At 40.6% G+C, this 24,477-nt stretch overlaps 1 protein-coding gene across 1 annotated transcript in view; it reads right to left on the bottom strand.

Moving 5' to 3' along the window:
- The window catches only part of CLVS1 (clavesin 1), a 162,552-nt gene that overhangs the window by 75,115 nt on the left and 62,960 nt on the right, over positions 1 to 24,477 (bottom strand). The window contains exon 2 of the mRNA XM_021688604.2: positions 13,268 to 13,442. Coding sequence (XP_021544279.1) covers positions 13,268 to 13,442 — 175 coding nt within the window. The remainder of the gene's footprint in view (positions 1 to 13,267; positions 13,443 to 24,477) is intronic.

The raw sequence follows: 24,477 nt of genomic DNA, 5'->3' as shown, positions 1-24,477 counted from the left end.
TATACGTCTCCATGGTATGCTGATGCCTTTTAGGGTACACAAACCTCAATGCCAAATGGCCTCAATTGTTGTGTTTCTAGTTTCCTTAGTAAAATTTTATGTTATTTGTGTTTCTTCCCTGGCTGATAGCTGTTATTTCCTGATCTAGTCTATATGCTAATATGGATTAGCCCCTCAACCAAATTCTTGTTAGAGACTTTTAATACATGGAGAGGTTGGAAACGACACAACTAAATCAGTAAGAATCATGTGTAAAATGAGAATAAATGGCCTCTAAGGGAAAGTTCGAGAGATTCTCTTAAAAATGAAGCATATATGGGGTGCCTAGGTGGCTCAGTCAATTAAACAACCAACTCTCACTTCAGCTCAGGTCATGATCTCAGGGTCGTGAGATTGAGCCTCACATCAGGCTCTGTGCCGGGCATGGAGCCTGCTTAAGATTCTCTCTCCCTCTCCTTCTGCCCTGACCTAGCCCTCATGCATGTATGCGCTCGTTCTTGCTCTTAAAAAATTATGAAGTGTATATGTTGAATGCAGCAATTTTGTTAACACTTATTTGATATTGCATATTCTATATTCTATGAGATACAATTGCTGTATAATTAAATTCCACAAAGACGATGGGCTACTGCATTTCTTAGCCTCAATATTTTTCAAGAATAATTTTATTTTTATTTTATTTATATATTTTTTAAAAGATTTTATTTATTTATTTGACAGTGAGAGAGAGAGCACAAGGGGGAGCAGGCAGAGAGAGAAACAGGCTCTCCGCTGAGCAGGGAGTGCAGTGCAGGCTCGATCCTAGGACCACAGGGTCATGGCCTGAGCTGAAGGCAGACGCTTATCGACTGAGCCACCCAGGTGCCCCTGAATAATTTTATTTTTAAATTTCATTTATAGTTTAGATCTTTGACAAAAAAAGTACAGGCAGATAGTACACCAATTATTGTTTACCATGAAAGAATGATTGACTCAGGAACACCCAGACACAGAAGGGAAGTCATTTTTTTCTTTCTGTAAATCAAACTACTCTGGCAAAACTAATCTACAATGTTGGAAGTCAGCATGTAGCTACCTTTGGGAGTCAGTTACTGAGAGGAGGAAGGAGGGACCTCAGGGTAAGTGGCAGTGTTCTTTTTCTTGATCTGTGTTTGGTTATTTAAGTGCTTTCATTTTCTGAAAATTCACTTGGCTGAAAGCTTACGATTTGGGTGGTTCTCTGAGTGTGTATTGCACATCAGTATAAAGTTTATTACACAACAATTAGGTCCTTCTAAATAAAAAAATAAACTGCACTTTGAAATGTTGTCTTTGGGCTAAAGGTATTAACAATTTTTAGTGGTTTCCTAACAACAAATGCTTTCCTTTGGTGAAAACTGAGACTGCGCTTTATCACCTGTTTATTCTCACAAAGTCACCTTCTCTCATGGTGCGACACAACAAAATGGGGTCTTCCGTGGGCCTCCAAGGCAACTACAGTCTTACACAGAGTTGATATTTCACTGATTGCTCCTATCAATCTTTTTCATGTTTGATTTTGAGGATTTGTCCCTCTCCTGCTCTGCTTATTACACAGGGCTGTTGGGAGGATCAGAGAAGACGCTGTGTGGAAGTACGTTAAGTGCCAGACTAAATAGTCACCATCGCCACCACCATCACCATCATTGTCAAGTTTCTTCTTTCTAACCTGAACTAGAAAATACGAGCTTCTGCAAGGCGTTTGTCTTGCCTATGCTTATTGTCCTTATTTCTTGTACCACGAACACTAGACTGTCCCTCGAACAGGTCAGTTAGAACACCTGAGTCAGTGTATGTGGCAGGCTTGCCCCTTTCTCACCCATAATGAAGGCAGACATTGCAAATGAATGCCAACATTCTCTTCTGCCTGAGCATGGAGATTGCCTCAGAATTCTTCTTAGCACTGCAACGTAATTACACTTGACCCTTGAACAACATGGGGGTTAGAGGCGCCAACCCCACTGCATGGTTGAAAATCTGCATAAAACTTTCAACTTCTCCCAAACTTAACTGCTAATAGCCTACTGTCGACCAAAAGTCCTACTGATAACATAAACAGTTGATTAACACATATTTTGTATGTTATATGTATTATACACTGTATTCTTACAACAAAGGAAGCTGGAGAGAAGAAAATCTTAAGTATTAAGAAACTCATAAGGAAGAGAAAATATATTTATAGTACTGTACTGTATTTATTGAAATAAATCTACATATGGACCCACACACTTGAAAACTTGTGTTGTTCAGGCACCTGGGTGGCTCAGTCAGTTAAGCGTCTGCCTTCGGCTCAGGTCATGATCTCAGGGTCCTGGGATCAAGTGCCACATCGGGCTCACTGCTCAGCGGGGAGCCTGCTTCCCCTCTCCCTCTGCCTGCCACTCCCCCTGCTTGTACTCTCTCTCTCTGTCAAATAAGTAAATAAAATCTTATAAAAAAAAAAAGAAAAAAAACTTGTGTTGTTCAAGGGTCAACAGTATTTAGATTTGTTATGTGGGGAAAGCCTATTTCCCACTCTTAATATAGGCATTAAGACTATCCCATGGAGGTAAAATTATAGATTTGTAGCATTAAGTGATAAAAAGGGTTGTAAGGAATTATCTGGTCCAGTGTTGTCAAGAGTGGTCCCTGGTCCAGCACATCAAGGTTACCTGGGACCTTGTTGGAAATGTTTTCCCACTCATCCACCTCTGCCAACCAACTGAACCAGACACTCCAAGGTTGGGACTCTGTAACCAGAGCTTTAACAAGCCCTCCAGTGATTTTGGGGTGTGATAAAGTCTGTGAACCACCACTCTAGTCCAATCCTGTTGGTTTTTGCTGATAAGCAAATGTTAAGCCATTTTCCCAAGGTTATCCGTGGAGTTAGCTGCCAAACAGAAACAAACTCAACTTCCTAATTCCTAGTTGCTACATTGGACAGTAAGTAAAGAACTGCAATAAAACTCTCTAATTTTCTACCTTAAATTTCTAAGCAAAATTTTTTGTCATTTCTCAGCATCTTTTGGGGGCCGCCCCTCCAACATTCTTAGTTCAGGTGTAATGTTTTGAGTAGACTGGCCAGAGCCCACCTCCCATCCCCTCACTCCTGCCAAGAGTGCAGACAAAAGAGGTCACTTGTGACTAGAACTGTCAAAGTCTCCATTGTCACTCAATGGAGAAAGCCTTTCTGAAAATGAAGTCAGTATAGAGAAAGTGTAACTGAGAGATGCGCAGAGAAAAAAAGACTGAGCTCTGATGGCATTATTTCAACTTCACCTCCACGACTAGCAGAGCCTGGAAAATAGACTAGCTCTGAACCTTTCTGTTATGTAAATGTCCCTCCCCTCCATTTTTGTTTTGTTTGAGCCAGATTTGAGTTGCTTTTCCATCCCATAAAACCATCCCATAAAACCAAAGAGCTCTGATTGATTTTTTGGAAATGTGTATCATTTTAATACCTATGGCTTAATCACCAGAGAATGGGGATTACAGGGCAAGGTTTTCCACATAGGTTCTTTCAATGGGGGGCCCTTCAAGACTGCTGAATACTGATTAACTCTGTGGCACAAGGTCTCCTTAGACACTGACAGGACTAGAAATTCATAGTAATACATATTCCTGCAAATACATAATATATTCAGGACAGAGTCCCTGGATAGCATGTCACACTTCATTTGATAATAATGAAAGGCAGAGATCTCTACGTTGGTGAACTGAGAAATATATTCTGCTGTTGAAAGTCTATCCGATGGAAAAGTAAGATGGAATACTTCTTCCACTACCATCTTCTTGCTGCCTCTTCTCTAGTGTCCTCTATCTACCACCCGCTGTGGCTTCCTGGACATATTTCTTGATAGAGTTGTCTCAACTCTATCCTCCCTCCTCAAACCAGAGCACTCTAGATGCCACTCCCACCACCACACTGAAGTAGTTTCCCTCCCTGAAGCCCCACTCCCTCAGCTTCTGTCAGGAGATGAGCTCGTGATTCTTCTCACAACTCCCCATCTCAACCTCCCCTTTCGCCTTTGTGGGCTCCACTTCATCTAACTTGTTCATTTACATTGCTTGTCACCTGGGTGCTTTTCTCCGTCATTGTTCATCACTCTGTAGTTTTTCTCTGAATGATTTTTTCCTTTCCTACGATTTCAAATACCACCAACCCTCTAGACCCCGTCTAGAGCTCTCCCCTCAGCTCAGACTTAATACAAACCATTCAGATATTTCATGGGATCCTGAACGCAAAATGCCCAACATTCAAATAATGGGCATTATCTCCCCACAACCTGCCATTCCTATCAGCATGGTCTCATTGGTTGGCAGCACCACCACCCTTCACGCTACCTGCACACCTAAGCTTTTACCTTGACTCCACCACTTCCCATTTCCGAGCATCCAACCCCCAAGCACTGCCTTATTTCACTTCCTAGGTAGTTATCAAATCCCTTCTATCACCCCTATCTAGCATCTTATTATTTCTTATTTGAATTATTGCACTTGCCTTTTAATTATTCTCCTGCCTTTGAATCTTCCATGCTCATACCCTCCAAATTGATCCCATGTGAATATAAACTTGTGTTGCCTTTCTGCTTCAATATATTCAGTGGCCCCATGTCCTCAGGGTACGCAAGCTCCTTGCCTGGTCCTTGTGCACTCCAGGAATACAAAATTAATTCTGTTTCTCTGTCTTATTGAGTATGCCTTGCCTCTATGTCTTTGCCTATATTATCCCCTCTACCTGAACTTCTCTCACCCTGCCTTCTCTTGGCTATTCTGCGTGCACCTGCTAAGAATCAGCTGTGTGCCTTGCCCAGGATGCCATTTCTTTTTTTTTTTAATTAATTAATTTATTTTGAGAGAGCGAGAGTGAAAGCATGAGAGGGGGTAGGCGCAGAGGGAGAGGGAGAGGGAGAGACAGAATCTCAAGCTGACTCCGTGTTGAGCATGGAGTCCCACGTGGGGCTCGATCTCAGGATCCTGAGATCACAACTTGAGCTGAAACCAAGAATCGGTTGCTTAACCGACTGAGCCACCCAGGTGTCCCCAGGATGCCATTTCTAACACCTTCTGCTTGGGTTGCGATTTTATTAACCTGGAGCATAACCCCCTTTCTTCACATGCTCATTGTTTTCATCATTTGTTTATGGGTCTGCCTCTGTTTTGAATCATGACCTCTTGAGAGCAGGGACTGCATCTGTTTACTTTCGTGACTGACTCAAAGTAAAGACTTAGTAACTGTTTCTTAAATGAATGAATCAGGGCACTGGCTAGATCAATAATGCATGAGAGTCCAGAAAAACTATTTATCAAAAATATATCAGAGATACACCTATTTAATTGGAACTGTTTTAAATAGGTCGTCCTGTTTGCCATCAGGATCACCAGAGTGTCATTAGCCCTAATTATCTTCCTGAGTTTAATTGATGCTTAACAAGGTAGAGCATTAAAAGAGATATTTTATTCCTCTAATATTTCCATAATAACATATTGCACTATTACAAATTCAGAATTACAGCTTTGCGGCTGAGAAGGTAAAAAGGGGTTTGCCTGGAGGGAAAGTGTTCTTCAAACATACCTGGGGTGTTCAGGAAACATGAATTAAGTACAGATATCCTTGGCAAAGTACAAATATCCTTTTCCTTCGATCTGTTTCTATCTAATATTCTTTAATACATGAAAACTGTAAGGATCAATAAAAGACACCGTAGTTGTTATTGCTAAAGAGTCCTGCAAAGTGAAAGAGGTGATTTTGACCCATTAATCACCCAGCTGCAAGAGCATGGATAGTGGACTGGTTGGTGATAATTAAAAGGATCACACCACCTGAATAGAAAGAAACAGCATCTCAAGTACCACAGCCTGGGCAGGTGACAACATCTGGACCTAAGTCATTAGCTAAGGTGAGCAAGGAGAGGGAGCCCCCTTTTCAGGGCCAGGGAACGGGTTGGTAAGATCTAATTTTCAAGGATCCACACAGACAGAAGTGGGATGACGGAGAACAATCTCATTTAAATCCATACGTTAGAGCCTAGGAGCCCATGGCTGAGGCCTGGCCTCTTCATTCTTCCAATAACGCTCCATCACTGAGTGAGCACAGACTAGGGTGCTTAGTCCCAGGCACCTTTCACATACTATTCCATCTCTCCCATAAACCTAGGAGGTCGTGCTGCTATGACACCACCTTTTACAGGTGATGAAACTAAACTCTAGAGAGGGCAATGCCTTGCCTGATGTTTTTAAGTGGCAGAACCAGGATGGAAGCCCACATAGTTGGGAGTGGGTGCTCACCTACATCAAAGTGTGGTTGTAGCAGCAGCATCACCTGGGAATGTTCTCAAAAGGTAAATTCATGGGTTCTGCTCCGGATCTGTGGACTCAGAAACTCTGGGAACGAGGTCGTGATGTGGTTATGCCTCGCCCTCCAGGGGAATCTGATGCACTTGAGGCCGAGATCACCGTTATACTGTCATACCCTCTGTTGCAGTGATGTTTCTCCAACTTAAACGTGCACGCAGAGCACCTGGAGAACTCTTTGAAATGCAGATTCTGATTCAGCAGACTGGCCTGAGATTCTGCAATTCTAAATAGCTCTTGGTGATGCTGATAATCCTGGTGTGTGGACTATACTTTGCATAATAAAGCCACAGCTTGTAGGCTTCAAGAAGCCTGGTGGGCTCCGTTCTCTGCAGTAAATCCTGTTTAGTTAGAGAGTACCTGACCCACGTTCTGTGTTGAATGACTACACCAGGAGTCAGTACGTCCGCATGTCTGAGTCACTGGACTCTTGGTTCAGTGTGAATCTACTACGAACTTGAAATGCATTTGCCCAACCTGCTTTTCCAAATTTCTAATCACACTATCCATTCATTTACCCTTGAGAACTGTCATGTTGCCCACTGACTTGACAGACTTTTTACCGCTCTAGTCTTTCAAGTGAAGAGGGCACCTTGGATACTCCAAAGGCAAATGAACATATCCTACGTTTTAGAAAAGCGGTGAAACAGTAGGACGTGGGAAGGGGGTAGAGGGAATAGAGGAAGGCAGGAAGCAGTGTAACAAAAAGGGAGACACTCAGGAGAGAGAGGATTTGCAGTTGGCTGAGCTTCTGAGCATTGCTCCGAGTCCCCTCCCACTTACAGGCTAAAAGTTAGAAAAACAGTGGACCTCCTTTTGCGCTAAACTGGCTCAAAGCTGTTGGGGTTTGTGGAGGGAGGTGGAGAACGGGAGATAACTCTATCAAAAAACGTTTGAACGTTTTGAATGTTCAAAACCGTTCCCAGGTTCTGCCCCTGCTGCTGTGGGTACCACCACGCTTTGATGTAGGTGAGAGCTGAGCCCAACTCTTCGTGCTTCGATCCTGGTTCTGCCACTTAAAGACCTCAGGCAAGGCATTGATCTCTCTAGATTTTAGGTTTGTCATCTGTAAAATGTGGTGTCAAAACAGTACTACCTCATAGGTTTATGGTAGAAATTAAACAGTACGTGAAAAGTGCCTGGGGCATCATCAGTGTAAATCAAATATTTGTAACAGCATAAATCAAATATTTATAATATTTATGGTAGAAATATCCTAAAACCACCTGTTACAACAAAAGAGTCACACTGTAAGTTTGGATGAAGAGTTAATGAATAGAAAAAGTGACCAATTGGCCAGGGGAAGACGACTTAAGCCCAGAAATGAGGAAAAAAAAAAAAGAAGAAAGAACACTGCCAGGCTCTCCTCCAGGGTGTGGAAAGTAAGCTTCTTTAAACCCTTAACAAACGCCTGGGTCCTTAAGGGAGTCAAATATTTTGTAAATAGCCTGCGGGGCCCAAGGCTCCAGCTCTTCCCAAGTAAAACACTCCAGCACGGTAAGCCCTTTAAGGATCGGGGTTGGCTGAACATTGATCAATGCTGTGTGTTGATTGTAATGATTGGGCCGCAGTGATTTACAAGAAATGATTCCAGAAATTGATTTTAGAGACATTACAAAACTCCAGAACAGGGCTTCAGCGTATGGCTCATTCTGCCAGACTTCCCCAGCAGAACTGAGAATAATGCTGAGCTGTATTAAAATGGTGGCATAAATATTACTTTAAGTTTGATTAAAATTTAAACAAGTTGTAATGAACAGATACAACGGCTCTTTTAGACATTATTGACTGCATTTAAGAGATCAAACAGCCGAGCGAGAAAAAATGACTTCCAGGCATTCTCAAAATTAGTATTTTAACTGAAGTTCTTTGAACTAATATTCATAGAATATTTATGTAACTGGGACAACTTAACATTCTAAACAATGACATTTCCTCAAAGCATTGCTGTAACAGGAGGAATGTATAATACATACCCTATTAGAATTTCATGAATGGCTGATACAGGGTAACTTTTGATCTAAAAATCTGATGATCCTTTAAAGAGCAGTCTTCTATGTGATTATTATTACAACTCATTAATTCAGCCTATGAAGCACATAACCCAAGTTCTATGCACATACCATTTTTTTTATAATTGTTGTTAGAGGCAATATAATTATCTTTTTTGTCATTAAGGTTTTTTTTTTTTTAGAGCAGTTTTAAGCTCATAGAAAAATTGAAGGAAAGATACAGAGATTTCCCACATGTCCCTGCCCCTGTTATCAGCCTTCTCCTCCTTCCACCCAATGGTACATTTGTTACAACTGATGAACCTACATTGACACATAATAATCTAATTAGGTGTATAGTGGTATCTCATTGTTGTTTTAATGTGCATTTCTTTGATGAATATGATGGGGAGCATCTTTTCATATGTTTATTTGCCATCTATATGTCTTCCTTGGTGTTTATTCAGGTTTTTGGCCCATTTTTTAATCGGATTGTTCATTTTCTTATTGTTGAGTTTGAGGATTTCTTTGTATATTTTGGATAATAGTCCTCTATCAGGTGTATCTTTGCAAATATTTTCTCCCGGTCTGTGACTTTTCTTCTTAATCTCTTGACACGGTCTTTTGCAGAGCAGAAGTCTTTAATTTTAACCTAGTCTAGCTTATCAATTATTTCTTTCATAGATTATGCCTTTGGTGGTGTGTCTAAAAAAATCCTCGCCATAACCCAGGTCACACAGGCTTTTTTCCTATGTTATCTTACAGGATTTCTATAGTTTTGAATTTTATACTTAGGTCTGTGATCCATTATGAAGTAATTTTTGTGAAGAGTATAAGGTCTGTATCTAGATTCAGTCTTTGGCACGTGGATGTCCAGTCCTAGAACAATTTGTTGAAAAGACTCTCACGGCTCCATTGTATTGCCTTTCCTTTGTCAAGGATCAGTTGAATATATATAATTGACTTTTGAGACATAGAAATACAAGCGGTAGACCCAAATAGAGGGCTGATGCTGATTTGCCAGTCCAGTGCCCATCACCTCAATATTACCCTGTATTATTTCCACTTTGGGTATGACTGGGGATGTATGTAACCAAGAAAAAAAAGCAGTTAAGCACCCAGATGCAAGCTAAAGGAAGCTCCTTGACATTACATTAGAGGATATTCCAAATATATATATATATTTTGCTTATTATGGTAGATATTCTGATCTACTGCCACGTCTCATTCAGGACTGAGGACTTATTCTCCAGTTGCTGGGGGGGGGTTGTCAGCAGAAAGTTGGCAGATAACAGTACCCTCTCAGGCTTCAGGCTCAAGAGAGCTGCCCAAACTCACAACCATTTTCCAGGGCAGCTGGTACCCAGTGACTGAACAATATGGGAATACCAAAGTCCAACCCCCTGGCCCCAGTCAGGGAAAAATCTGAAGGGTCATCTCGGCCTCACAACACCTGAGGCTTTCTTTGGAAATGACTGAACCCCAGCTTAGCTTCTCCTGCTGGCAAACTTTCTCCCACAGCTTCACTTTCACAGGAATTGACCCCAAGAGCACTCCCTAATAAACCTCCAACCTGCTAATCTCTGTCAGAATCTGCTCCTCAAGAACTCAACCTGCAACAATTAGTAATTGAAGTTTGCACTGAACAACCATCTTTACAGAGAACTAAGAACGGAGGTAATAGGGCTAAAACTCAGGGTTTGGTAACTAGGTTGTGATACAAGGTGTGGGATTGACCAAAAATGGTTCTAAATTCTCACTGCCTGAGCAGTGAGCTCCCACCCCCTTCTCCCTGTGGGAGGTGTTGTATTACCTATGTGTGGGGACCGTCATATCCCAGGGCCCCAAATTATCTAGGGTTTGAGCAGCAGGTAATCTGAGACAGCTCCTATAAATAGCTAAAACCCCAAACCAGATGGCCTAGCACAAAAGTGGTTTAATTATTTCCCTGACGAAGCTGCTGTCTCACATCTACCCTACGTAAGGCAGAACAGCAGAGAGAGCAAGTTCTCTTCACTGGAACATAGGACCTCGCCCGCCCTGTGATCTCCCACATGTCTAGCAGACACTCGAAGCTCTTCAAGCCTCTCAGAGGGTACACAGAAGGAAGAGCAGGGGCTTCTCTTCTTTCACTGACACTGGCCTCGCTTCGCTTTCCCTTTCTCCACAAGTCTGTGCCTTCACCCCATCAGCAGGGTTGTAGAGTTTATCTTGAATCTCCATGGCTGACAAATGGAGACGTCTATGGGATCTTCTTTATACAACAAGTGTAAGCATGAAAGCATGAATTCAGCTTAGTACCAATTATGACTTTTTTGAAAGGTCAAAGGGTTTTAATGGCTACTCTGTGGATAAAAACGATCCCAGCCGTGAACACAGATCACTGGGAGAGCCAGTAGAGGGGGTGTGTTGGGGGGGTTGGGAGGTGGGCTGAATGTCTCCAAAGCGTGAGAGAGGATAGCCTAGTGTGAGAAGTCGCCAGGGGCTGGCTAGATCTGACTGCCCTATGTGAAGTGAAAGCACCACCTGTCTGCAGGACCCCGAGGGATTCCTCACAGTTGCCAGGACAACAGCTAGATGGTCCAGGGAGTACATATCCTAGATGGAGGAACTATACCCAAGCTCAGCTTCTTCTGGGATCATTGGCTTCCTTCTCCTAGCAGGAGAGAATGCACCTTCCTCAGGTTTCCCAAATCTTCAGGGACTAGGCAGGCAGAATTCCCAGAAAAAGCTATAATCCTGAGGCACCTGGATGGCTCAGTCGGTTAAGCATCTGCCTTCGGCTCAGGTCATGATCCCGGCATCCTGGGATCGAGCTCCTTGCTCAGCGGGAAGTCTGCTTCTCCCTCCCTCTGCTGCTCTCCCTGCTCATGCTCTCTCTCACTCTCACTCTCTCTCTGTCAAGTAAATAAATAAAATCTTAAAAAAAAAAAAAAGCTGTATTCCAATCCAGATAGCCTGACTCCAGATTGGCCTGATACTTTCCTACAGTCAAGGGAGCTTATATAAGGGAAGAGTAGTAAAGTAAAGTAAAGTAAAGCATCTCACTGCTTTGTGAGATGATGGGAGGAAGTACCTTCTCTCCACTCTGACCCTGACCTCATGCATCTCCTCTTCTTCCAGGAGAAGTCATTCCTTAACCAGAACTACAGGACATTGTGTAAATCATCCCAGGCCCTGGTACAAGGAAAGCCCGAGATGGGTGCCACCTTGCCCACAAAAGATCATCTAGTATTTCTTGCAAAAAATATCTTACAAGCTTATGTATAGCTTTACCTTTTAAAACGTGTTCACGTGCATTAACTCAGTAAGACCCACATCAGCCTGATGAAGTTGGCAAGGGACATATTACATAATCCACACATTCTCAGAAAGAAAAATTGGAACACAGGGTTGGATAAAGGACATTTTCCTTCCTGATATATGAAAAAAATAAGTCTTATAAATACACAGAGCTTGAATCACAGCTACTTACACATGTAATGAATTATCTTTTTAAAAAAGGATAAAAGTAAATGAAGCTTGTGCTACCACAGAAGATCCTGGAATTATGGTCAGCATAGTTATAGGGCATGAAATAAACCTTGCAGCTGGCTCTACAACTTTTGATAAAAGCTATAAGGAGAGAGAGGCCAGACGTTCAGAGACTCGGACAAGAGGAGTTTGGAGAAAAGGAGCTAAAGTTGAGAGAAAGTGATTGATAGTGAAGGACAGACCAGTCTATGATTGGTATGGTTGAGGCAAGGCAGGACGCTCCATGTAGTCTAGAAATGCAAAACAACTTCAAGAATGTTCCTCCAATATACTGCCTGACGTAGCCCCCAGGATAACGTGGCCTTAGTGGAAGAGTGAGCACTTCCTCCTCTTCAGAAATGCCTGCTTTATTTCTCCTACCCTTGAAACAGGACACCATTTCAATACAATAAGATCCATTCAATAAACACACTTATCAGAGGCCCACATGCTGCTAGATATTTGTTGGAGGCCAAATATGAATAAGCCCTAGTTTATTCTGTGAAACAGACCCATCAATAAGTCATCACACTAGAGTAAGATGAGTAATGGAAATGGGTCTCCTACTTTTGCACTTCGAAGAGCGTGACTAACAGCTGCTGATCTGAGAATTAGCAAATATTTTGCTTTCTACACATACCTGCCATCTATTGGTGGGGGGTCCACCCCACTGAGTCAATCTTCCTACAAAATTAAGAAGGCACATGAGTTTTATTCTTCAGGAACTGTGCCTTTACCTTGTACTGTAATAATGTTGTCACCAGGAAGCTACGCAGGATTGTCCCTCTGAGTTTGTTACTTTTCATAGAATTACTGGTTTTTAAACGTAGAAGGGATCCCCAGAGACTGACTACCCCAACCTCCACACTGCACAAAATCCCCTTCCCCAAAGTCCTGACAACCGGTCATATGAACAGGAAGTAGAGTTTTGTCCGCTTCCTTTGTTGGCGCTGAAGTGATTTACTTTAGTACAAACACTACAAGCACAGTGCATTCTGGGGAGTGAGGATCCACAGGATGCATTTCCTCAGCACAAAACTGCTTCTAGAAACCCCAGAAAGCCCCCATGCCACCCCTATATGGGACATACTCATAGAGCAGATGTTCTCTAGTTTTAATTTTTGTGAACTCTCAGATGGATTAGGCTAAACATCTCTGAGCTTTATTCATAATTGCTACGGTAGGTAATTTGTGCCTGTGGTAACAGTAATTTGGAGCTGTTAATGAAAATGAAGACTAATTTAAAAAAAAATTCTAACTCAGGCTGAAGTGAAAATATGGAGGATTCACAGGTGAACTGTATCTAAGTTTTCCTTCGCTATTCCCGAGGACAAATATTACTTTGGTTGAAATAAGAAAAAAGTGCATTTTCACACAGGCTTGTACTTTGGTTGTGCATTTGTTGAACATACCTGCAGCCCTTCAATAGCCAGTTTGAGGATTGAAGGGGTCAGTTTGGAGGCTTGTTTGAAGGAAAAATTACTCCAGTCTATAATTAAAATGAAGCCATTTATCTGAAGCTCTGGATCTTCGATAAGGACTTCCAGGGACAGCAGGATGGCACGGAGGATGTCGGTGAAGGAGTTCCTGTAGCCAAAGCAGAAAGGAGAGGCTGGGTGTGAATATTAGCAGGTAATATGTGTGTGGAGGGAAGGGTGCCTCACGCCACTGCTCCGTGAACCTGACCTGCAGGGTAACACGGGTGTCCTGTACCCAAAGTGACCACAATATATTTTCTAAACAGGAACAATGCTTCAAGAGTCACAAGATGGAGGCCTCCCTTTGATCCGACTGTATCATCACCCGAAACTTTACAGGGTATCTCTCTGTAGTGTTTCCATTGGCTTCCGTACTCTGCTTCTGGCACAAAACTGAAATCCATCCCTTACTTCTCTCTCTCCCTCACAGAGCTCTGTTAACTTCGAGGGCAGGGAGTGGGCCATAATCACAGCTGTGTCCTGAGCACCTAGCTCCTCAGTGAATCATTGCTCAACAAATGAGAGGAGACCTCAATCAGAGGCACTTAGTTTGATTAAACCGCTTATTCCTTTCGTATGCTTAAAATCTTGCTAAAAGTATAAAAGCATGCATGCAATTGATGCTATTTTTTTAGCTTCAGTTCTTGGATAGAGAAAAATAAAGCAGGAAGAATGGCTTATTTTCATTGAAGGTTTGCAGAGTGTGATTCAGGAGGGAAATGGCTTTGAGTACATCAGTAACTATGACAACAGGCAGACCTGAATATAAACGAGAGTGACAGTTCTCCAGTGTGGTATGTGTTCCTCCATGTCATATATCCCTATTCATCAGATGATTTTTGTGTTAAATAATTTTCAGATATGAAGAAATGATGGCATTTTCATTCTGCTAATTCTCCCAACAAATTATCTGAGCTATAAATCTAAAATCTTAGAGGATCTCTAAATTCAGTGTATTTTTTGGTAAGTAGGAAAATATAAGCTTGGATGGCAAGTAATGGCAAAATTCATTACCTCCTTCGGGTTTAATATTAAAATCAGAAGGCATCTCCTCTGTGAAATAAGTGTGAAATGATCAGGTTCAGGGGTGCCTGGGTGGCTCAGTGGGTTAAGCGTCTGCCTTGGGCTTAGGTCATGATCCCAGGGTCCTGGGATCCAGCCCTGCGTCAGGCTCCCTGCTCAGCGGGGAGTCTGCTTCTCCCTACCCCTCTGCCTGCTGCTTCCCCTGCTTGAGCTCTCTCTCTATCTCTCTGTCAAATAAATAAATTAAAAATCTTAAAAAAAAAATAAAAATAAATGATCAGATTCTCGGGCATTTCAACCTGGTTCAAACTCTAACCAATTCCAATGATTCCAGATTAGAAATCAGGAACTTTGTGATCGAACAGTAAATCAATAAGAATTTACTGAATGTCTATTATAAGCTCAGCATTGTGTTCTATACTTAAGGTTATAAAATAGTATGTTCTATTTCTATTTTCAGAGAGCCCTTGATTTAGTTGGGGTGGGCTAGGAAATTAGCAACATGAGTTGAAAAGGATCAATAAAATCTGAGTAGTCAGGGGGGAGATTATGGAGGGATGAAAGCTTGGGATAAATCTTAAAGGATGGGTTGGATTTCGATGGATAATTGGGAGAAGGGGGAGTAAGACATTTCAGGAAAGATGAATGACAACAATTGAAAAATAAAGATGTACAGCCCATTCTGCTTCTGTACAGTTCTCGTTAGTAAAATTTTTTTCTTTATATCAAGCTAAAATTTTCCTCCCCCAAATCTACTTAATGGGTGTAGTTTTGCTACAAAAGAAAAACCTCAGGTCTTCCCATGTCACATAGCTTCAACTATGTAAACATGGTGATCATGATGCCCTATATAATCTCTAGATTAAAAAAATATTAGTAACTTTAACCATTTCTCATAGGAAATGGTTTTTAATACTCTTCTCAACATTACTGTTTTCTTTCAGATGTGTTTTCTTTTAACTTTAAGAGATATCAAATTCCTGGGGTGCCTGGGTGGCTCAGTCGGTTAAGCAACTGCCTTCGGCTCAGGTCATGATCCCAGGGTCCTGGGATCGAGTCCCGCATCGGGCTCCCTGCTCGGCGGGAGGCCTGCTTCTCCCTCTCCCACTCCCCCTGTTTGTGTTCCCTCTCTCGCTGTCTCTCTCTCTCTGTCAAATACATAAATAAAATCTTTAAAAAAGAGAGAGAGAGAGAGATATCAAATTCCGATTAATGTACGATAGGTTTTCATTAGGATTTTGTTTTTGTTTTTGCATCCACATCAAACATAAAGACCAAAGTCTTTTTCAGACATACAGCTTTGTATTAGGAAGAAACATTAAGTGGAGCATGAGACTAAAGATAATGAAAACATGGAAAGGCCTAATAGTAAACTGGAAATGGCCATTAGGGAATTAGAAAGTCTGACCATAGATAAGCTTTCTTAGGAAGAGCACACACATGGAGAAAATCCGGACTAAAAGGCTAAGCCCTAGGTAGAGCTTATTTATAGTATTGAGTCAAAGGAAGAAGAAAGAAATAAAAGATAAGAGGATCAAGATAGCATTGGGTTAAAAAAAGAGAAAGTGTTTCAAGAAATAAGGGTATGATGGATTGCAAATGTTACTACTTGTTCTTTTGCCTTTGGACGTTGCCATGGTAAAAACATGCTACATCTAGCATGCTGGACTGAAGAGAAGGTTGAGGAACACAAATCAGTGACTCCCCAGCCAGCTAGCAGATCTTCCTGAGAAGCAGAGCCACCCTGCTGAAGTAAGGCTAGATAAACTCAAGCTGTCTCACAGATGCATGAGCAATAATAAATGATTATTTTTTTAAGCCTCTGAGTTTGAGGATGATTTTTTACACAGCAATAGCTATCCAATATCAGAGGGTAAGTTAACCAAGTCAATGCAACAGCATAAATTAGAACTAGCACCTCTTCTCATCACTTATCCACTTGTACCACTCCCAAGAAAAGATATGGAACTCTGTCTAGAAATGTGGAAAACATTTTATGTATTTTCAACACCAAAACCTTACGGCAAGATAGGCATTGTCAGTGAATGAAGTTATTATATTCATGGGGTGATCTCAGGAGAAAAGCGAAAGGATTCTGGACTTCATTATAGTTCCCAAATGTTCAAATGCTTTACTTTTCCAGAGGAACTGGATGAGCAGGAAAAAGTTGAATGGAATGTGTTTCAGGTCATCAGCTTTAACCCCTGTTGAAGAGTGCAATCTCATCTCATACCTTAGTTATGATCATTATCTTGAATTCCTTACTTCCTGGCTTCCTCATATGGATTTCCTCATCTTTTTACTCATTCCTCCCTACAACACTTTTGACTTGTGAAATCCTCCCAGGTTTTTACAATTTAAAAATACCTCTCAGACCAAATATTTTATGCACATACTCTGCCCTCAAGGAGGTTGGAGCATAAATCCCCACTCCTTAAGTGTGAGTTGAGCATAGTGACTTCCTTCCAAAGACTACATACAGAATGGAAAGGGAAAAAAAGTAAGTTTACCCTGGAAAAAACTGACAAACACTACCTCAGGCAGGTGATTTGGGCCAACATCAACAGAGATAACTTGTGTTGATAGTATCGTCCCTTGATAGGGTAATGAAAATGGCACTTTACCTCTATGATCTTCCTCCCAAAAGAACATAACCCCAGATTAATCAAGAGGAAAACATTAGACAGATTTCAGTTGAGGAACATTCTATGAAATGCCTGACCAACATGCCTCAAAATTGTCAAATTCATTAAAAAGCAAGGAAAGTCTGAGAAACTGTGACAGACAAGAGGAGCCTAAGAAGACATGAAGATTAAATGTAATGTGGTATCTTGTGGGATCCTGGGACAGAAGAAAGATATCAGGTAGAAACTAAGGAAACCTGAATAAATTATGGACTTAGTAAATTAAAATGTATCAATATTGGTTTACTAGTTGTAATAAATACACTATACTAATATAAGATGTTAATAATGGGAGAACTGGATGCAGGGAATAGGGTAGCCCTCTGTGCTATCTTCATAGTAATTATGTAAATCGAAAATTGCTCTAAATAAAAAAGTCTTTTTAAGTGCTTAGTAGAGTTTGTAATCTGTCGTGCTAAGTTTCCATGAATCTTCTATCAAGGTTTCTAAGTAAACCAAAGTGGTCATGAACAATTCAGCTATTATAAGTAAATTATAGAAATGAGAGCAGAAGAAGACATTTCCAGAATTTGTTCATTCTACTAACTTATTTAGATTTTTATGTTGTTTAATAACTCACAGAAAAAAATTTATTTTCTGTATTGTCTACAATTACAATTCCATCAGAGTATTTTATCACTTGTATCAAAAGGAAAAGATGGAAAATGGACATTTAGAGTTTTTGACACTTTCTCTATAATTTGCATAGCATTTATATAGTCAGTTATGGACTGTATCAGTTTTTGACTGATAATTAAAAGCACAAATGTGGGGGCGCCTGGGTGGCTCAGTCGTTAAGCGTCTGCCTTCGGCTCAGGTCATGATCCCAGGGTCCTGGGATCGAGCCCCGCATCGGGCTCCCTGCTCTGCGGGAAGCCTGCTTCTCCCTCTCCCACTCCCCCTGCTTGTGTTCCCTCTCTCGCTGTGTCTCTCTCTGTCAAATAAATAAATAAAATCTTTTAAAAATAAATAAATAAATAAAAGCACAAATGTGATAATATATATGAAAGCACTATATGAACTACAAATTGCCAACAAAATGTAAATAACTGTATTATTCAACAGTTAGTAGAAAACTTCAACTTCCTCCCCCCCCACCAAGGATAATACATTTAAATTCATTAGGGCTTATTCATGGTTTATCTAAGGGTTTTCATCATTATACTATAAGCACTTAGAGATTATAAATAGTGACTCATTTTTAGGTTCTATTGTTTTTATGAGCGGAGAACCCAATATTGTTATCTGAGGCTTAAAAGTTTAGCAACAGCATAATATAAATGAGATGCAAAATAGTGGAAAATAGTAAGCCCTTTACCAATGAGAAGATATTTGAGCTTCAAGAAGTGACTCCTTTGTGCTTTAAATTTTTAGTATAGATTCTAGAACCTAGATCCTAGACTCCTATAAGAAAAAAAGATGTGATATGTGATCAGATAACCATGTAGAGATACGATGGGGTTGCCAGTGAAACTGTTTCTTTAAAGGAGCAGAGAGAAGCCTCTTAATCACTCTGAAGTCACAGTGCATATTCTTATTCTAATTTTTCTGCTGCAGCAAGAAGTCTTTTAATATCAGCAGTTAAAGCTTTTAGACCGGCTCTATCTCAAAACCTCTTAACTTCATGCTCAATATCATCAAGTGTTTACAGTTTTTTTCTTGGGAATTTTTAAAAGTCCTCCTTAAGCCACAAAATGCTTTTGCAAGTAGTTTGCTGCCAAATATCTATGTTTTATTTACAGATGCAGAAACATTGCATCTGAGTACACTTCTTTATCTCTTCATCCCATTGAAGATTCTTTCAAAGCTAATTATTAAAATAATCATGGCATGGTTCTCATAGTTACCGACTATGCTTTGCCCCTTATCTGATAATGATGTCCAAGTCAAGGTGGAGAGGAACATGTGCTCCCTCTGTATCTCCTCTGATGCATTTTGGCCTCTGGACAGGGGAAGAACCCTATTTTGGTAAAGTGGCAAAAGGGCTTGTACTCCAGGGCTTGACATCCTGGCTCTGCCCCCCCCACCAAATAGGGACCACTCATAGAAGCCTGAAGTTCAGTAAAGGCTAATTTTCTGCTCCTCCCTGTAGAGGGTTGTTGTAAGAATTATGCAAAACGATGTGTGAAGGAGCTTTGTGAATTGGAAAGCACATCCCAACAGGAGGCAGTATTCATACTTGCATGAATTATAAAGATAACCTTCTTGGTCATACTGCTTGCATGGTGGTGATGGTAGCAGGACATTAAATGTACAAAATTCATTTGTGTTCTATCCAGGGGAACCTATTTTCTCCTCTTCTAGGGCTGAGGGTTTTCAAAATATGGTCTGAGATGGGAATTCTGGTGATATATTTTCCTAAATGGGTTCTAATAATTCCTTTATGAATCAAGGTTTAGCTGGACAGTCTCTGTGTGTCCTTGTGCATTGAAACAAATGAATCTGTATTTCTCCATGTGGTAATCAAGGAAAAGTAAGAAAAAACAACTGTGTTTTGAAAATATTAGTTGCAAGGAAGATGCTAACAAAAATGGTTAACTTTGGGCACCTGAGTGTCTCAGTCAGTTAAGAATCTGCTTTCTGCTCAGGTCATGATCCCAGGGTCCTGGGATGAAGCTCCCCATTGGGATCCCTGCCCAGTGGGGAGTTTCCTTCACCCTCTCCCTCTGCCCCTCCCCCTTGCTTGTCCTCTCACTCTCTCAAAACAAATAAATAAAATCTTTTTAAAAAATGTTTAACTTTGCTGTAGTAGACTCAATATTTGCAAGAGCTTAATATTACATTTATTTTCCTGAATGTTATCTAGAAAGTAAATTAGACAATTACTTTTCTCAGCAGGGATGATCACTCAGAGAACAGTGGCCTGGATTTAATTCTGCCTTACATGACTTGATGAGATTCATCCTTTCAAGAGTAGAGAGAAAGGGAGAAAAGGAAAAAGAGATCAGGGAAGAAAGGAGAAAGAAAGAATGAATGAAAAAGGAAAGAGAGAACACCTTGCAATTAATTTTTTATCTCTATTAATTTCATCCTATTCCTGTCAGGGAAGAAAACTTTTGGATTTGTGTTAACATAAGAATACAATTCCTTGTAACACCAGAATAATGAGTTGTCTCTTGGTTTATTATTAGTAGTAATATGGGAATATCTGGTTCTCAAAGCCTCAGCATCAGATAAAAGGAATAATGTATTCAATACCATTCAAACGTAACATATGAGGCCCAGTTCCTGTGTGGAGTTTTAGATAAGGGGCAAGCTACAGCAAATCATCTGCTTTCTGAATTTTTTGTTCAGTTCAGGTCACAGACTCTCAACTTAAATGGAATGTATCTTATAAAAACAAGTACAGTCATTTCTAATGTTTGTCTATCTCTACAAGCATGACAACAATATATGGAAAGAGTATGGGGCACTCACCCTTGGCTCAAATCCACCTCCTACCCAATCATTTGCTTATAAAGGACAGAACACAAAAGGGTAATGATCTTGTCTAAGAACAGGGCCCTTATTTAGAACTAGTATAGAGAAAATAAAGGTGAAAATGGTGAAATCAGTGTTTTGTCACTCAAGGAAAGCTGGAAGATAAGAGGTCATACTTCTGTAGGCCAATCCTGACAGGCCTATCCATCTCCCGATATATACACAAGAATGTAAAGTTTTCATACCCACCATTCAAAATGACATTGAAACTAAAGCTCTCAAATTCCAATTTGCTAGTGTTCTTCCTTGTTTGTTTCTGTAGCAAAGAAGATTATAAATCGTGTGTGTGTGTGTGTGTGTGTACACATACAATAACTCAAAATTTAGAGTTAATTCCCCTAGAAGTTGTCTTCCATCCCATTCAGTTATTTTTCACTTAAATGAAGAAATGATTTGAATAGATAAAACCTGTATTTTCATTGCATTTGATCCAAGTGCTTCTAAATTCTCCCCAAAATTGAAGAGAATGAAATTAAGACCACATGCAACTATCTGCTCACTTAAATAGACAGTGCAATTTCTTTTTTTTTTAAGATTTTATTTATATATTTGAGAGGGGGAGGGAGGAACAGAGAGAGACAGAGTCTTAAGCAGACTCTGAGCTCAGTGCTGAGCACAGAGCCCGACATAGGGCTCGATCTCACGACCCTGAGATTATGATCTGAGCTGAAATCAAGAGTTGGATGCTTAACTGGCTGAGCCACCCAGGCACCCCCAGTTAAAGCAATGCAAATTTTTATCATTCAATTTCTTCTTTTAAATTTTTTGGAGTACCTGGAACTGGATAAGGAGTAAAGAGGCATTTATTCAAAGATTTAACAAAGTTCTACTTTATGGGAAACACATAAGATAAAAGGATTTTTTTCCCTTTTCTGCTAGTAGATGGAAACTGGTAGGGGATATTTAAAAATATGTATAGGTGGGAGGCCACCTGCGTGGCTCAGTCGTTAAGCATCTGCCTTTGGCTCAGGTCATGATCCCAGGGTCCTGGGATCGAACCCCGCTTCAGGCTCCCTGCTCTGCGGAAAGCCTGCTTCTCCCTCTGCCCACTCCCCCTGCTTGTGTTCCCTCTCTGGCTATCTTTCTCTCTGTCAAATAAATAAAAATCTTTAAAAAAATATGTATAGGGGAGGCATATGAAGCATAATCATTAAAAGCAATAAGATTTGGAGTTAGGCAGACTCTGATACAAATCCTGGCTGTTCTATGTGAGCTTAGTAAGTTATTTATCTCTCTGTGGTTTAATTTTCTCATCTGCAAAAGGAGGATCGCAGCACTTACCCCACTGGTAATGGTAAAGTAAGATAACATATAAAGAAGCTACTGCAGAGCAACTGGCTTATGACAATCCATAGAAGGTGCTAATGGTCACGATGGTCTTCATTATTACGTAAGTGAGTATCATAACAGGTAGAAAGTAATAGGGGTTGCAAAGCGATTGAAGATAGTGAGAAAGAGAGATCACTTATGGCTGGGGAGGTTTGGGACATCGCCGACTGGGCTGTGAAGGATGGGAAGGTTTGGACACTGGACATAGAAGGGAAAGGGGCGAAGGAGCCATATAAACAATAGTAAGATTTGAAAGCACAGAGCCTACGTATTGGGAGCAATGGCATGTTTGCCTATGCCATGGGAAAAAGTGAAAAGAATGCAGAAATATGGTCATAAGTGGGGTTGTGACTTGTCTTCATTCTGCTTGATGGGAGACCACTGAGTGTTTAGGCAGAGGGGGGAGGCAGTAGCAGTTATGCTTTAGGAAGATTTGGACTGACATCTGGGAGATTGGAATCACACAGCCCAATTAGGAGGAGGTGACTACAAGACATTAGGTAAGAGCTGAACGGTATTGACAGAGATGTGAGAAGAACTATGGATGACAGAACCCAGGACTTAGTTACAGATTAGATGGAGGTGTCAAGAGAGGAAGGACAGAGCTACTAATTAAGACAAAAGGAACTCTGTCAAGTAAGAAGCGAGTCAGAGATGCTGTAGTTGTATCTTACAAAGGATCTTACGTAGAAAGAATCAGCACACAGGACAATGACACACAGTGTTGATGTTAGTATTAATGTGATTTGACATCAGGGCTGTCAAGAGGGTGCCTAGAAGTGCATGGTCGTGTGGGGTCTGTATTCCTGCCACACAAGTGATGAAATCCCTCCTTAAATTGATGCCATATCTGCAGGCAAGAATATCTCCTGTCCTATTCATAAGAGACCACTTGCCTCTGTAGCCTAGACTATGAGCTTCACCAGAGCTGGGAACATATTATTTGTCTTTGAATCCCTGGCAATCACCAGTACCTGCGCATACTGGATACTCAACAAATCATGTTTAGTGAAGAAAAAAAGGCCGGTGTGCTAAACAAACCTATTGGATGCTCTGAAACAGTGAAAATGGACAAAACTCACTTTGGGAGCACCAGTGGGTAAATTTTCCTCCTCTTCAATGTCCCTTATGCTCACTGCTAAGGGTAGCAGTGTCAGATGCGTGCCCTTAAGCACCTTTGCCATTATGGCTCATATTTATAGAATAATGTGCTACTGAGCACCATGTATCCAAGAGGAGGAAAGGAAACTAGGCTTGAAGATTTGATTTTGGCTTAGGAAAGAGCCATGCATGCATTCACATAAAGTTAGTAACGTCATTAAGACTAAGAAAATGACAGTCTAGAAGAGTTAATAATAAATGCTAGATGGGAATGTTTCTAGATAGGAAGTCTGGTATATCATGAGATTCTTAGCCCGCTGGGAAAGAACTGGTCCCTACATAACACTTTAAGACAGCCTGAAATGCAAGTGAGGAAAGGGTTTATTTCATCCAGCTCTCTAGATGGGGATTGATCCAAGGTCTATAGGGAGCCACAGAAGAAGAATTCAAAACCACTCCAATGGAAGTGAGTTATGAGCATTCCATCCATTACTAAATGACTATGAAAAATTAATTTCATGCTTGTCTCTTCTGGTAACTCCCCTGGCTGAGGAGCTTCAGGAAAGTAAAAACTAGGAAGAGTCTCAAGAATGCAAATAAGTACCTAATATTAAATACTAGGCACAGAGCTAAGATCATATCAGCCTAACTGAGGTCACAGACAGCAAGATCTCCCTTGATGTGAGCAAATTAATGTGGATGGTCACATTACTCTTACTTCCAATGGAATTCAAGTGACATTTGTAGGGGTTCATAGTGATGTACTAGTCACTACTTGAAATAGAGTATTCTTTCCCATAGCCTGTCTGGCTCTTATAACTTTTGGGATAAGAAATTGGACAGTAAGATGAGAAGGTATCTTAGGAAAACATCCATCCCATAATACTACATTGCTTTGAATGATTTTACCTCCTGAGCATCTCCACTTTGGTGATATGCTGCTGTCACTCTTGCAATCAAGAGGTTCCTTTCCAAAATCATAAACCCTGATAATAGTGTGCAAGGCAACTTGGATTAAATAGTCCATTAGAAAAACAACTCTATAGATGGTGCATTTTATGGAAAGCACACCTGTGACTTGAGTTGGAAGTATGCAATATCTCATAATTTTAATTAATGCAGAAAATTGCCTACTCCAATGAAAACTCCAAATCTCTGTGCTTAATAAAGAGGTTAACAATATCTTAAAACTGAGAATTCCCAAGACTCGAAAATTAGTTGTCTGTAACTAGGAGTCTCAACCCTGAAAAATATGGATAATTCACATCAGAAGATTTAATAGGGACTGATTGAATTTAGAGAGTCTGCAATCTGAGAGTCTGCAATCTGATTGAAGTTTTCAAAGTTGGTTTATCCTTTCCCCTTTTTAAAATTCTAGCCTCCTTAATCATAAGCTACTGAAACAGCAGCAAGCAATCAAATTCATGAAAGATTAAAAGGAGAGAGCCACAGGAAATCATTATGTAACAGAAAGGAAAATCTTATTTTCAGAGATAGTGTATTTTTATATATTTATTATCTACCCTG

The sequence above is a fragment of the Neomonachus schauinslandi genome, chromosome 4 (assembly GCF_002201575.2).
Source record: "Neomonachus schauinslandi chromosome 4, ASM220157v2, whole genome shotgun sequence".
Lineage (NCBI taxonomy): Eukaryota > Metazoa > Chordata > Mammalia > Carnivora > Phocidae > Neomonachus > Neomonachus schauinslandi.
Note: the sequence above shows the minus strand (reverse complement) of the source record. Positions and strands in the feature narration are given on the sequence as shown.